This window comes from Nycticebus coucang, chromosome 7, assembly GCF_027406575.1.
Source record: "Nycticebus coucang isolate mNycCou1 chromosome 7, mNycCou1.pri, whole genome shotgun sequence".
NCBI lineage: Eukaryota > Metazoa > Chordata > Mammalia > Primates > Lorisidae > Nycticebus > Nycticebus coucang.
The window spans coordinates 29,766,786-29,783,207 of NC_069786.1; the positions used below are offsets into that span (position 1 = coordinate 29,766,786).

At 41.4% G+C, this 16,422-nt stretch overlaps 1 protein-coding gene across 1 annotated transcript in view; it reads left to right on the forward strand.

The window, feature by feature from the left end:
* The window catches only part of THSD7B (thrombospondin type 1 domain containing 7B), a 1,036,041-nt gene that overhangs the window by 395,492 nt on the left and 624,127 nt on the right, over positions 1 to 16,422 (forward strand). The window contains exons 6-7 of the mRNA XM_053597329.1: positions 4,957 to 5,112; positions 15,025 to 15,222. Coding sequence (XP_053453304.1) covers positions 4,957 to 5,112; positions 15,025 to 15,222 — 354 coding nt within the window. The remainder of the gene's footprint in view (positions 1 to 4,956; positions 5,113 to 15,024; positions 15,223 to 16,422) is intronic.

The following is a 16,422-nucleotide window of genomic DNA, read 5'->3' on the forward strand; positions in this document are numbered from 1 at the left end:
TAGAAAATGCTGCTATGTTGTGTCTGAATTTGTCCAGATTCTATGTTATTTTGACTCTTTAACATGGCCATGAGAAGTCTTGATGGGGACTAACATTGCTGCCTAGAAAATCTAAGTAGCCTCTAAGACCTTCGGATAATTGCTCATCTAGTCAGGCAGCTGGTCAGTGCAGGAATGGCAGAGGGATTCATGGAGACGTGGTCTGAGAGGCAGGTGGAGAAAGCAGGACAGGCTCAGACCTGCACTGACCAGATTTGATGATTACAGCAGGGACTCACTGCATTGAAGATGACAGAATTAAATTCAGAGAAATAAAGTTGTTTCAGGCAGTGATCTTAGAAGAAGGAGTGCAGGTGAATGGAAAAGCAGCAGTTCTTACTGTGAGCATCATGGATGGAGTTTGGCCAAGGAGCAATGAAAAGTCATTAAAGAGTAAACTGCATAGACCATCAACTCCAGGTGACCAAGGGAATGCTTCATGCTACTCATTTTCTGAGATAATTTTATTTCATCATGAATAATCACAAATTTAAAATAGTAAGTTGTCATCTGAAGTGGAGCAGACTTTGGTCTCATTACTTTCTTGGAGGGGAAAGTCTGAGGAAGAGTTTTGCAGTAGCAGTAGCAATGAAAAAGGGAGAATTTTTTTTTTTTTTGTATAACGGCATAAATGGTTCAAAGAGTTAAATTTATTTAAAGAGCCTGCAGGATGTATGGGTATTTCAGATCTTTCTTGTCCTTGGCTGCCTCCATTTCTGGTCACTGTGATTCATAAACAAAATATCCTTGGTACAAATTACCTCATCTGTCCTGTGTGTTCCTTTCATTGCATGGCAGAAGCCAAGAAGGGCAGGAGGAGGTGAGCAGCTGGCCACTTGGGACAAGGCTTGGCTCTTATTTTGCTCTGGATTTGCTGGATGACCACCTAAAGTCTTTGGAGCTTGATTTTTAAGGCAAATTGATGGATTAAGCAAAATTGACTCTAAAGCTCCCTCTAGCTCTAATAGTCAATAGAAATATCCTGTGTTCACTCCTCTCAGGAAAATGACTCACTAAGTGGTGTGAAGCTGCTAAGTGCTTTGTGACTTACTCTTGATTTATTTCTAGAGCAATTGTAGCCTGGGGTGGGGGGAGAGGGTCTGTGATAGAGATAGGTTGGCCCAAGCACACTGATTCAGTGCCTAAATGGAGCATCTTGGACATGTCACCAGGGACTAGAAGAATTTATTGATATGGATTAAGATTCACCGTCTGTCCAGGCAGCAGGTGCTGAAGAGACACGACCACTCTGACAAATGGTGTCTCTCCTACCCCTGAGCCTCCAATATGTCACTTAGTAGTCCCCAAAGAAATCCCTTCTTATTCTTTTCCCTCCAACCATATCCTTCCCTACTTTCCAATCTGAGGAGTATCATTAGTTCTAATGTTCAACATTTAGCTAATTGACAGTTAAGTTATCTATCAAAGGAAACCATGCAGGACTTAACCCCACGCCCCTAGTAATTCTCAACAGCCCTCTCAAAATAAGCCAAATAAGCATAATATCATCGTTGACACAGTGTCCTTGACCAATGCAGCTTCAGGGCATGTTCTCTGGTCTCTTTCCAACTGCCCAGCCACCTGCAAGCCTTTCTGCTCAGACATCTTGGGAGCGTCACGTGAGCTTTAACAAGAGCCCACTGTGTGGCTGGGGGTTGTGGTAACTGCAGAGTAAAGCGTCGAGCATGAAGACTGCAGCCTCAGCTGTCTGCTGTGTCTTGGGGCTGACAGGTTTTGGGTATCTTCTGAGCATTGACCATCAGGTGCTTAAGTTTGTGTGGTGTTGGAGGGGGACTACCCTGGGAAGGGGATAGCAGAGCCACTTTCTATTCTTTGAAGACTCCTGGACTCAACTGTGATTATTATCAGCTCACCCTGGAGAATGACCTCTGCGAGGGCAGAAATCCAGTGTGTTTTCCTTGCTGTTGTGGCTTCAGCATCTAACACATGTTGGGACCCTGTGCACTTGTTACTAACTGGTCAGAATCCAGTGAGACAGCACACACTCAAATGCAGCGAGTTATACGGAGCAGATTCATCACTCACAGGTAGACAAGTCACCACAGAAGCCCAGGACGCCTGTGAGCTGGTGCCACCAAGGCACAGAAAGCTTCCTGGGGCAGGTGGTATCTTCATTGTGCATGCCCCACTTGCACCACAGATGAGGAACCCTGAAATGTGACCCAGCCTGAGCTTTATACCTTGGGGGACATGTGATGTGCTGGGCTGAAGTGTTGAAGGACATCTTGTTTGGGGTGGGTAGGAGGTTGGGGCCAGAGCAGAGCCTGGGCACTTTCTGCTTTATCTCAGGATGTTGTGTTTCCAGTTAATTCTTGAGAACTATAAGCAAGAAAAGGGGAATAACTGAGTGGATCCGAGACCACCGTGAGAAGTGTCCTGCACATGGTAGGCATGTAATATAGTCAGATGACTAATTACAGGCCAGGTGGGGCTGCATTTAAGTGGAAAGACCCTGAAGCCAGACTGCCCGGACCCAAGTCCCTGCTTCACTAGCTGGGGATGTGGGTAAGTGAGTGAACATTTCTGGGCCTCAGTTTTCCCGTTTAAAACTAGACATAGTATAATATAACTATGTAAAAGGGAAATAATACAGCTTAAAAATATTAATGTTTATAAGATGGACATAGCTAGTACCTGGCATGTATTATAAATGTTTATCATGTAACTAGATTAATCAGTTTACATGTCACACTTCTTCTGTCATTACTAAGGTTTTGTTTTGAGAACTACAGTTACAGTTTGTGAGAACATATGGTGCTACGTATGGGACCAGACCCAAACACACTTTCACCTTATAACATCAAGCTGGGAACTTTCTACTTATATGATGCTGTGACACATCAGCCCCGTTAATATGCCAATTGACTTACTCTTTTAGACTGAGAGTTCCTTGTAACCAGCCACCACCTGAGAGGGCCCAATTTAGATGGATACTCAAAATTTGGAATGAATGAGTGCTTTACTCAAGGAGTGGACTTTCTTGTGTGCCTTGTCTTCTTTACCCAGGGAGAGGATTGCACACCCTTCCCTGCCTCCCAGGTCCTTCCCTACCCCTGGTTCATCACTTTGTATGTACATCCCCAATTCTGGTCTCCCCAGCTCCTCATTGCCCCTCTTGTCATTTCCTGCACAGTCTTTGACCACGGTCTCCCCTCAGCCTTTCTGGGCAACCTCTTTGCTTTCCCTTTTTTCTGTTCTCTCTTCCTTTCTCTGTCCCCTTCTTCATGGCTTGCAAACTTTAACATTTATATTGGCAATCTTGCTTTGCCCTTGCCTATTTTAAATCAGGTCAAATCCTTTTGGTAAACTAGAAAAGAATTAATTACAAACAAAACATAATTACTATGTTCCTTGTCACTCTCCTTTTTTTCTTTCGCCCCTCCCTCCCATAAGCAGGCCAAGCTACCTCAATTGTTCATTAGAAACATTTCTCCCAGGCGGCACCTGTAGGCGAGTAGGCGCCAGCCCCATATACCAAGGGTGGTGGGTTAGAACCCAGCCTCGGTCAAATTGCAACAAAAAAATAACTGGGCATTATGGCGGGCACCTGTAGTTCTGGCTACTCCAGAGGCTGAGGTAGAGAATCTCCTAAGCCCAAGAGCTAGGGATTGCTGTGAGCTGTGACATCACAGCACTCTACTGAGGGTGACAAAATAAGACTCTGTCTCTAAAAAGAAGAAAAAAGAAACATTTCTCCCTGCATGGTTTGTGATTTTGTCATGACGGTATTGTTGATTTTGCTGTTGTTTGGTTTGTGTTCAAAGTTCTGCTGGTCAGAGCTGTGAGTGACCATCACCATTACCAGATTTGACCCTTACACATATGTAAAGGGTGAGAAGCAAAGTGGATTGTATGACTCACCTCCTCTCACACAAGTGTCCACCACGGAGGCATCCTCATCTGCTTGGCTGGGGGAAACGATTCACAGGAAATATTTAGACAACAGTGCAAGCTAATCCTTGAGATAATATCTTCTGGACTTTAACCATTTGCTCAAAAACTCTGGTTTTCTCCAAAGCTTTCCTAAAAGGGTGCCACTCTGTGCAAGAGGAATTAGTTATTTATTTGGCTGTTTATTGAGTGTGCCACTTTCAAGTGCTGCCATCTTAACTCCTGTCATGTCATAATCTGCACAGGGTCAGAATTTTGTCTCCTCCTTAATCTGTGTATTCTAATGTTGCCCAGGATGGGTCTGCACACAGAACACACTTGGTGAATGCCCCTGCTGGAGAGACACCAGTTGTGCCCTGAAGTGAGCCCACTCTGCCCCACTCTGAGGGCAGGTGCTCACCAGGAAGTATTGGGAGCTACTAGTTTTGTCACTCCCCAGGAGGAGCCTTGGGCCTCTGAAGAGCCTCCCTATGAAACTGATTTCCAGGGGCCAGTTCTGCAGTCATAGATCCTGGATTTTCTTCTCATTTTAAGAGCCATTCATTTTCTGTGTCTTTGCCAGCCCCACCCCTTAAGGGAGTCACAGCAATAGATTGGTTATGTTAAACACTCCACTCAGGGGTTCGATTTTGATTTTTTCACAGTGACCTAGTCATTTATGTAGTCAAGATAGAATCATCTTGAAATTTCACAAAGCCATTTAATTTTTTTAAAGTCATGAGTCTAGAAAATTTGTGTTTATGATATTTGCAGGTCTGTCTTGGATTCCTAGGGAATATTCTGCAAAGCAGGAATTTCAAGTATCTGCTTTTTGCTTCTGTCTTCTTTGCTGTTCCTCACCCAAAATACTCATAACGTGGAGCCTAGCAATGCATATTGGAAAGTGTTGATGTTTTGTTTGTGTATCCTCATTTTAACCATAAAGCTGAAGTGGGCAAAGAAGAGGTGCAAATAAAGACAGAAACAATGCTAAGGATAACATGGGCCTTATCTTTTTTCCTTCAGTGTCTAGACCTGTGGAAAAGGCACTATGTTTGGGACCTGCCCCTCCAGCTTCTCAGCTCTGCCATATCCCATGCTCTACGGATTGCATCGTGTCCTCCTGGTCAGCGTGGGGCCTGTGCGTCCATGAAAACTGCCGTGATCCTCAGGGGAGGAGAGGTGCGTGCCTTGTTTGTGTACACTTCATTTACTTCCAGTGTATAAACATTTATTCTGGTTGCTAAGTCGCTGATTAAGCCTCCTTAAGACAATATATGTTTGTAAAATTTAGATAATCAGCTCAACCTGACAGTGTTCAGTTGTTAGGGAAGCAACTGGGGACATTCCCACGAAGCACAAAATTCGACCTTGATTAACCTCTCAGTTAGGCTCCCAGCTAACAAAGTGATTATTATTACTCTGTTTGGCATAATACAATATTTTATATATATAATGGTTATGCTGAGGAAATCAGACATGATTTCTGTAACATCACATCAGAAAGCAGATGTTTTATATCTATGCAGGTATAATTAACCTCTGATGTTATATTTTTTACTTTTACAAAGAGCATTGTGTATATTGTTTACTTTTTTTTATTTTTTTATTTTTTATTGTTGGGGATTCATTGAGGGTACAATAAGCCAGGTTACACTGATTGCATTTGTTAGGTAAAGTCCCTCTTGCAACGTTTTGGTGTTGTCCTCAAGCCTAAGGAACAATCTTCACCCTTCCTATTCCCATTTAATTTTGTAGGCCTCCATGCACTTGTTCTCTTTAGTTTGTGATTAAAATGCACATCTTTACCTTCAGAAGTTTATTTCCAGTGGTATCTTGCCTTCTCTTTTATTGACCCTTTAGTTTCTGTTGACATAGTGTTCCCTTAAATGATAGTGCTAAAAGAAATATTTTCTTTACCAAGAGCGATGGAGTCCACAGACTTTCTAGAACTTAGGTGGTGTTTGCTAAGCTGTGGTCCTAGTTACCGCATGCTCAGGAAGAACTCCATGGCCCAGCACTTGATGCTGCCATCCTGTTGTGCCCAGTACTCTGCTCACAGCTTAATGCCGCATCCATTTGAAAACTCACAATCCGGTAATCCCTGGAGTTCTCATATGAACACATATGCACACCTGGGGTCACACACCCACGTCCCTGGGCTTTTTCCTTTATTCTGACTCTTGTTCTAAGGCAGAAAAGAAGATGTGTGTTGAGTCTGAGGCAGGGAGAAGTTAGCTTTCATCCTTTTCTCAAATCAGAGATTTGGATTTCTACGGAGCCTACCCAATTTTCTTATGCAGTGTAACTGCAGTGTCCCTCATGGCTCTTTAGTTTATGGACACAAGTAAATTCCCATTAAGACTAGTGCTTACAGTCTTGTGATCCACAGATGTATAATCAGACCTTGGAAGTTGCTTGTAATTACTCCTGAGACCCTTGGGGTGATGTACATGTTCTTAGAACCAGGCCGCTTACGTTCAACCTGCATCATTCCTGTTTATGCCACTGTCTAGAAAGTTGTGTGAGGTTGGACAGAGGCTCCCCCATCACTGTGGCTGTGGCTGCAATTGTCCAGGCTGCCACAACTCTACTGCATGAAGTGCTGCCTTCATCTGCTTTCAAACTGTAGCACCCACATCAGATCAAGTTGGCTTGAATATCTTGGGGGGATAATTTGGTTATTGGTGACATGTAGCTGAAATAGAAGGGAGGATAGAAGAGAGGTATAAATAAGGCCAACAGATCTCACTTTCCCTCATTTTTTTCTCTCCCTTCCTAATTCTCTGTTTCTCCAGATCTTGGTTCTGATTTTCTCTGTATGAGATTTAGTTTAAGGCAATACATAAAGTAGGAAGAAATGTCTTCCCTGATAGTTCCAGGAAGAGTCCTAGAACTGAATCTTATTGACTGTTTTGTGTCATGTGCTCTTCTCCCTGAAGCACCTGCTCTGACTGGTTATCCTGGGCATGGGCCCACTGCTGGAATCAAAAGAGGCAGAGTTCCATGCAAACTTCACAACCTGAGACTAGGGAAGGGATGATCCCTCAGGGAAAATGAGGTGCTGGTACTGCAAGACAGTAGAAGCAGTTCTGAGGGTCAGACTTCATTGGTGTTTATGAAATAGACATTTATTGAATACCTTTTCCCCTTTATTCTCAGCCAAAGTTTCTCCACAGCAATTCAGAGAAGGCTCCTTTTCCTAATTCTATGTTGCACTTTTGTCAGGTAAGCCCACAGTTAAAAAAATAAAATAAAATAAAATAAACAAACTTGTGTGAAAAACTGCTGCTTTGACTTTTTGTTCGGTCTTCCTTTTCCACATAACTTTAAACTGGCCCATGGAACTCAGCTGGGAAACTCACAAAATTCTGACTCCTCCATTTGACCCCTTCTCGCAAGTTGCTCTTATGCCAAACTTTCTCCTATTGTCCCCTCATTCCTCTTAACAAATCATTGATTTAAATCATTGTTAGCAAATCATTCATTAGACATTATAGGTTGTAGGGTGAATTGTGCCCTTCAAAATGATGCACTCAAATCCTAACCTAGTGTCTGTGAATGTAACATTATTTGGAAATTGGACCAATGCAGATATAATCTAGTCAAATGACACCGCACAAGATGAGGGAAGACCCTATTGCAGTGACTGATGTCCTTATATGAAGGAGAAAATTAGAACACAGAGACATGCCCAGAGAGGAGAGGGTGGTGTGAGGACACCGAGGCACAGAGGACAAAAGGAGAAGGCCGTGTGAAGATGAGGGAGACACTGGCAGAAATGCCCCTGTGAGCCAAGGAATGCCAAGGATCACCAGCTACCACTATAATGTAGGAGAGAGACATGGAGCTGATCCTTCCCTAAACTTCAGAGGGAGCATAGCTTGCTCACACCTTGATTGCAAAATTCTGCCCTATGCAACTGTGAGACAATAAAATCCTATTGTTTTAAGCCACCTAGTTTGTGGCACTTAATTATGGCAGCTCTATGAAACCGATATACCACCCAGCTTTGCATTAGCAGGTAGGATCAACAAGGATCCAACACTTCGTGATGTGCCAAAACTGAAGTGTGAAGAAATAAAGCAACTGGTCTAAACCCTACAGCGGTTTAGTAGTGGCCAAGCCTGTACAGAATAAGGTTTCGTGTCTCCTTGGTTCAATGTCCCTGCAAACACTAGGCTTCCTTAGTTGATTTTCCTCCAGAGGCCTAAAGAAGTTTGTGCTAACGTGCAAGTCCAGACCTGTGCACTGCCCTTGCACGAGTGAACCATAACCCTGAGAGCAAATCATTGCGCTGATACAGAAGATAAGAAGTAGAGTGATAGGGGATGCTTCTTAGCAATAGTTCGTCACCATCAAAGAAGCAGGAAAGGAGACTGCAGTTGTGGGGGTTGTAGGAAGGAGGTAGGTTGTCCCAAGAAAAACTTCAGAGTGCCTGGTAACAGGGGAGGGAAGCATTTGGCCCCAGACAGCAATGTTTTTCCAAGGGAGACTCAGCCTATGGGGCTGAAGCAAAGGGTGGACCTGACAGTGTTCCCACAGCCCTCACTGAGTTTTGGGGCAAGTTGGGACTGATGCAAATTAGCCTTTGTTTTATATGGACCACACTGAGGCTAGGCTAAATGACCACCCTCCACACCAACTAGTCACAAACAGGGGAGAAGGTAAGTTTCCATGATTGTTATGCAGGTCTGGGAGTTCGCTACTTTATAAGTGCTTCCCTGGAGCAGAGAGATTTTTGGTGTTCGAGGTCTTGCTAAAACTTGCCAGGACCACCTGCCTATAATCCCTCTCGGGAAGAATGAAGAATAGAGTTTTCCCTCTAGAGAAATGACTCTGTGCCTCCAAAGAGTCCAAGTATGTTACGCTGACAGTAAGTAATCTTCTTGTTATTTCCACTGACTCGTGAGCTTGAGGTGAGAGATCCCCTTATTCTCGGTTTCTGTGCCATGATTCTGTGATGGATTCTACTGGAATCCCTGACTGGCACAAACTAAATGTAGTTTACAATTCCACAGAGGCTGGGGTACACAGGCTACTGCATTAAACATTGTAAAACTCTGGGATGTAAGTGGTCATGTTTAGCCTCACATTTGAATCCTGTACTCTCAAATGCATTGAACCCACTAGCAGAAATCTAGGACATTTATGCTTTCCTAGATATTTCATACTTTTGTTATAAAAAAAGAAAAAAATACACACACAGAAAAAAAGTAGAATACTTGAGGGCAAAACAGCAAACAACAGAAAAAATATAAATGTGGAGATAATTCCCTTTTTCTCTTCACTGGTCTTTCCCAGTTATCTTTTCTGTTTTGGGAGGTTCCCTTTGTTAACATTAAAAAAAATAGTACAAAGGAATAAGAAAGTAGGGAATTTTTTATTACCTAATAGAAGAAATGAGTTCTTACAGAAATTTTCTACACATGACTTTCTTACATACAAACTCTTCAATCAGTAATCATCTAAGGTTTGTGGCTGTCAGTATTCAAAGTACATCAGGAAATCAGCCGGTGTACACAGCCTTCGCACCCTTCATTGCGTTGGTGACAGCCAGACAAGAGGAACAGTGCTTGGCAGGTTTGTGCTTGTCAGGTGAAGTGAGGATGCCTTTCAGAGGAATTTAAATTGGACCAGGTTTTATCATTTATTGCTTTATTACTGAGACACTTACAGAGAGTCACAATTAGAGATCTATGAAAGAGAAATAGCCTAAAAAATGCAGATAAATACTACTCATAGATGAGATGCATTTTTAAAAATTCTTCTCGATACATAGACATACATTTCTGTGACATTCTTGTCCCATTCAGACATATTCTAGAAAGGCAACTTTGCCTATAGAAGTTGTTCTAAAGGGGGATTCAGTGTGGGGCTTCCCATATGGTATCACGTCAGGGATTCTTCCCTCTTAGACACAGCATCCTCTTCAATCATAGTACCTAGGATCTTAAAAGGTCCCATAGCAAAAGACATTTTGAAACTGAAAATCATGCCTATTTTTTGAAGGCAGTCTTTGATGCTCTTAATTTAGATGACACACTAAGGTTGCAAATTACTGGCAAGTTTTTGATATTACATAATAATAGTAGAGAAAATTTCCATTTTCCAACTTTTCCTTCAAGATAGGCTCTATATTTAATGAGAAGTCTATAAAATCATTTTCCTTCAGTGCAGATAATATGCGTTTGAAGAGAGAGTTTCCTCTCCCCTCCCCCATTTTTATGTGTTTTGGGGCAAGAAAAAGGTTTTGCCTGCTTCTCATGTGAGCCTGGAGGGTTCTCCTGCTGACATCACCCTATCAGCTGTGTCTTCTTATTTTCTGTATTCACAAAAAGTTGCAGACTAATAAAGACACTGTGAAATGCTACCCCTGTAGGAGTGGTGGTTGATTTCTAAAGCTTTGGAATCAGAGATTGGATCTGCTCGGGTTCTTTGACTCAGAGTTATTACTCAACATTCAGGGCCCCCAGAGAGGAACAGCAAATAGAACACTTAAGCTGGAATAAGCTTCTGTCATCTTTGTTTAACCTGTTGGACACGTCTCCAAGTCTGCCCCAGTGGAAATGGTGTAAAGACACAGCACTGTCTGTAGATAGCTGTGTGGAAACTCACATGGACATTTCTTTTCACAAATGTGTGCAGATATAACGTCCTCAGACCTGAATGTAGCCCCCTGAACCTCCTTTAATTTTTCCATGGCTTCAATTAAAAAACACCCCTCATCTGCCATCTGCTCTTCTTCCTTTTTTCTCCCCAACCCACCATTCACTCTTTTCTAATTGTCTCCAATAGAATTACATATTAAATCATAATTCTTGGGGTCATAGAAAAAAAAACCTTGCAAATATTAGTTTCACTAAGGGTGAGTTGCGTCTGTGCTTAGAAAGTGATTATTAAAACTCTCTCCTGCTCCATGGTGCCTAAAATTTCAATACTCTCTCCTGATGCCCGGTGCCTTTCAGGTTCACTTTATAAGTGAGGCTAAAATTCAGCACACACAGGACTAACTCTAATCCTTTCTTGTGAGAAAGTGATGACTGTGAAAGACCTCTGCTGATTTCCATATCCATCTATTTAATCAGTGATGTGCCTTTGGAGAAATTAATAAAGTCCCATCATCGTTTTCACATATGTAAAATGGGAATTGTTTTATCCCATTTATTACATTGTTTGATATCAAATTGTTTTAAGGATTTATTAATTTACAGTAGTAAAAGTAAAGTGGCTGTCCCAGTCTTGGTAAAGGTAGATGCCTGGTTAATGCATGTGCTTTTCCCCTTTTTTGGGTAATGCCCTCTGGGAAGAACAGATGTGTGCTTTTCTGTGGCCCCTGTGGCTTCCCGCAGCACTGACAGTGGTGTGCACGTGGTAGCTAATGTTTATGGAATGATACTCTCTGATTAATATGGAATTCAGTAAATGAAGATGAGTGGTTGGCTGGCCCCAGCCACCATGGACATGGCTGTTGTATATCTTTCAGAACAGAAGCACCTGGAGGAATCCTGATGTTTATTGCCGGCATGAATGCCAAATGTGTGATTAAAGTTAAGTGCTAGCAAGAGAATCCAAGGTTTTGTTTTATGCTGAGCTTGTGGGATGATTTGATCCTAGTTAGAGTCAGAACAAGGGCACTACAAATGAAAGATTGAAAAAATTTATGACTAAGGAGATGTAATCTATAGATTTATGGCAAAATGGATGCAACCTGATTTATGGAGGGAAACTACACGTGCCCCTGAACGGCGTTAACCTCCAGGTAAGGGGACATCCAGAATCCCTTGGTAAACACCGCTAAGGTTCTGTGCTCAACTGTGAGTGGGTTGTCAATGTGAATGACAGGGACCTGTGCCATATCCTTCTTAAAGACCAAATCTCAGCAAGCACAAACATGAGGTAATAAATAAGCAGCATGCAGATATTACATATAAGAACAGAGGTCACTGAAGTTGCATGGCCGTGAGAACTTGGAGGTCACTGTAGTTTGGTGTTCATCAGGTGTAGATCAGAGCCTTGTATGCTATCTGTGTCTTTTTTTAGGTGACACAGGAAAGGAGCTTAGCTTTTCCACTCTAAAGTTTATTTTGACCAGTTAATGATAGAGACTTGGGGGATGAAACAGGATGAAGATATCTTTTTTTTCATATCCCCCTTGACCTTATATTTCTAATTCCATGAGAATGCAGTTTCTATTGGCTGAATAATGCCTTCCTATATAAATAGCTGATCCTTAAAGTAAGAATCTAAGAGTCTGTTTTAAAGGGAGTCTGTCTGTTACCCTAAATCAAGAAAACATGAATAAAGCCTGTAAGACTGTTCATATAAAATATTTCCCCAGCCCTGTACTATTCTAAGCAAGCCCAGCTTGATCTTGTGGCATGAAACCACAAATTATTTGTGCTCTAGCCTCCTGGGCTGTGCCCTTGAAGAGGACCTAGTCTTTCTCCAGCTGTACTTTGGGGTTTGAAACCTTTCACTTCATTGTCTTTGATGGCAAAGCTGTGAGAGAGACGCTACCTCTCTTGTCCCCTAACTTGCCCTTCTCCTCTCCCCTGTGGGAATGGTGGTAGGGTATAGAATTCTCATTCGAAATTGAATACTCTCTGTTCTCCTATCAAAGTCTCTCCTTTTCTTAACAGACCCCAAGGAATAAATGAATAACAATTCCTTAAGATCTTACTTAAGCAAAAAGATTGTTTTCATTTTTTTTATAAAAAGGCCTTAAGTCAATTAAATGTATTGATGGAATTTGGAGTATAAGCAATAGAAGATGAGAGATCCGTAGGGGTAGACATTGAAAACACAGACCACAGGGCTGAATCTGGTTCTTAGTCATTGTTTTTTAGGACACTTCGTTTTTTAAACCCATAAATTAATTTCTATCATTTAAAAATAGAAAGATTACATGTAAAAGCAAACCACAACTTGGATTTCTGGTTTCATAGACAAAATTGGAGGATCTGTTAATAGGGGGTTCACGTCCTCTCATGGCAATTGTCAATGGAAGCTGAATAGCAGCCAAGTATTATAGAGTAAACCCATGTTTTCCTTTTTACCACTGATCTTGCCACTCTTTATAGCAGTGTTTTTCAACATCTTTAATCTCATGGCACACTTGAACTTATAGTTAAACTTCCATGGCCCACTTAAATTATGTTGATAAAAAAAAGAATAAAAGAAAGAATATGCTTACTGAGCTTTGAACTTCTTTCAAAAATAATTTAATTTTTTAAAAACTTTTGTGGCACACCTAAGATCTTCTTGCGGTAGACTAGTGTGCTGTGCACACTGGTTGAATCACTGCTGCATGGTCTGTGGTTGACCCATTTCCCCTGATATCTACCTGTTGATGGAAGTTTGTGACTCTGTAGGCCCATAGAATATAAGACTGAATTAAGCACTTACTCTGGTCTCTGCCGTCGTCACACAGTACATATATTTTTAATGAAATGATAGACCAGGAATTCATAACTAGCCAGGGTGGAGAATGAAGTCCAAAGAAATGCTGTCTTCCCTGGGCAGGCTGATGTGAGTCTCAGTCAAGCAATGTAGGGAGATCTCAGGGTAGGATACTGTGAACGGTCAGGCATCAGGGACATGCCAAAGTGCAGTATTCTTGATTCAGTGAAACAATGATGACAAAAAAAAAACAGCCAAAGGAAAATAGCAATTTATCTATGCTTAGGCCATTTCTGTGGGTATTTATTCATTGTAATTTTTTTCTTTTTTTATTCATTGTTTCAGGTTCATTGAGGGTACAAAGAATTAGGTTACATTGTTTGTATTTGTTAGGTAAAGTCCCTCTTACAATTGTGTCCTGCCCCCAAGAGGTGTGCCACACTTTGAATTAAGTTTTCTTCTTGTGTGGGAGTATATTAAGTTTGTCTACTGACTTCATATTAGAATTGAATACATTGGATTCTTGCTTCTCCATTCTTGTGATGCTTTCACAGAAAAAAACATGTTCCACTGCTATCCAGGTTAATAAAAAAGATGTAAAGTCTCGGGCGGCGCCTGTGGCTCAGTCGGTAAGGCGCCGGCCCCATATACCGAGAGTGGTGGCTTCAAACCCGGCCCCGGCCAAACTGCAACCAAAAAATAGCCGGGCATTGTGGCGGATGCCTGTAGTCCCAGCTACTCGGGAGGCTGAGGCAAGAGAATCGCTTAAGCCCAGGAGTTGGAGGTTGCTGTGAGCAACCTACCGAGGGCCATAAACTGAGACTCTGTCTCTACAAAAGTGGCCATAAAGTGAGACTCTGTCTCTACCGAGGGCCATAAAGTGAGACTCTGTCTCTACAAAAAAAAAAAAAAAGATGTAAAGTCTCCATCATTTTTTTTTATGGCTGCATAGTATACCACAGCTTGTTAATCCATTCCTGTGTTGGTGGGCATTTAGGTTGTTTTTACATTTTGGTGATTATAAATTGAGCTGTGATAAATAGTCTGGTGCAGAAGTCTTTATGATAATATGATTTTTTTTTCTTCTGGGTAGATGACCAGTAATGGGATTGAACGATCAAATGGGAGGTCTAATTTGAGTTATTTGAGGATTCTCCATGCTTCCGTCCAAAGAGGTTGTATTAATTTACAGTCTCACCAGCAATTTAAAAGTTTTCCCTTTTCTCCACATCCGCGCCAGTATCTGCAGCTTTGAGACTTTGTGAGGTGGGCTATTCTCACTGGGGTTAGGTGATATCTCAGGTGTCTTCATTTATTTTTATGCTATTGATTATTCCATTGGATTCTATCTGACCCCTCAAATGCCTAGGTTGTAAACTCTTGGAAGACAGATTCTCTGCTCTCATTCTTTTTTTTTTGCAGTTTTGGCCAGGGCTGCGTTCGAAGACGCCACCCCCAGAATATGGGGCTGGCACCCTACTCTTTGAGCCACAGGCGCCACCCTCTCTGTTCTCATTCTTTTCTTTTTCTTTTTACTTCTTGTTCCTCCACATAAAATCAAACACATCAAAATAATACATGCTGTAGAGTAATTAGTACTCAAATAAAACTTTCATCTCTTACCAGCTACTGCTTCTTTTCTTTTTCTGGTTATGAGTGAATCTTGTGAAATTCTGTTCTCTTTCTTTTTAGGATTTAGAACACGGCAACGCTATGTCCTCATGGAATCCACAGGGCCTGCAGGGAATTGCCCTCATTTGGTGGAGTCAGTTCCTTGTGAAGATCCAATGTGCTACCAATGGCTGACATCAGAAGGGATCTGTATCCCTGATCATGGAAAATGCGGCTTGGGACATCGCATCCTGAAGGCCATCTGCCAGAATGACCGAGGTATGACCCAGTGACACACTGTGTTAAGTGACATCAGTCAAATAACACGTTTCCTGTCATTGTCATAAGGGGGAGAAGCACAGCCCTTCCTGTCTTTGATATTTATGTTTAAGTCACATTATACATTGCTGCAAAGGAGACTGCCTTGACTGTATAGAGGCTCATTCTCTCTCTATAACAGAAGAACACTATTTGGTTATTACTAAAGGTAATGCAGTGGACCTGGAGATTTTACAGTGCTTCTAGTTTGTCCAGACAAATAGAAAACAAATCTCCTGGATAGTCTTCAGCGTATCAAAACAAAACAAGTTTAGGTCGATACATAATGCCTTCATACACTATAAACAAATACTACCTTGTAAAGATTCCAGGGCTGCAACTTCTTCCAAGTTAAATAACAAAATAAAAAACAAGACTAAGTGTTATTTTTTTAATTTGTATTACATTCTACTAGCATCAGCTCTAGACATAACAGCAACAATTCTAAAGAATCATTTTATATGTAAGTTGTCAAGATTTACAGGACTAACAACGATGTCTTTCCTGTATCACCATGGATCTAGTGTAATGGTTGTTTGAAATGAAGGGTGATTTAGAAAATATGTAACTCATGTGGAAATGAGAAAAGGAACATATAAAACCTTTATCCTAGAGTTTAAAAATAATCAGTCCTTTAGAAGAATATTGAGTAGTCTATTAATCAGCTTTGCCATGAGACACTCTTGGTATGTGGGATGAATGTTTTGACTTCTGCAGCTGAGCAATCTGTAGAACAGAATGAAATTACAAAGTGGATTCAGAATGGATAACAGAATCCACACAGAGTTGAAATACAGCAAAGTGTTTCCTTCTTTCTTCTCTCTCTCTCCCCCCTTCTTCCTTCCTTTTTTTTTTTTTACCATAATTAGGCAAATATACATTTTATCAAGTGATGCAGTTGGTTACCTCTAGAAATCCAATGGCTCATTAGAGAGTAATGACAGATTGTATTAGTTACAGCAGATATTTAAAATGTCTAATAGTGACTACTATTTTTGACAATTTTTGAACTGTGATGATATATGTGCAATTTAGTAACAGAGGTCGGTTTTATGTTACTTTTCTTTGTGTAATACTCTCATTGGTAATGAGAAATATGTATTTTGATCTTTGTTCCTTGTTACTGGCTAGAACTCCTAAAACACTTCTAAATTCCTAAGC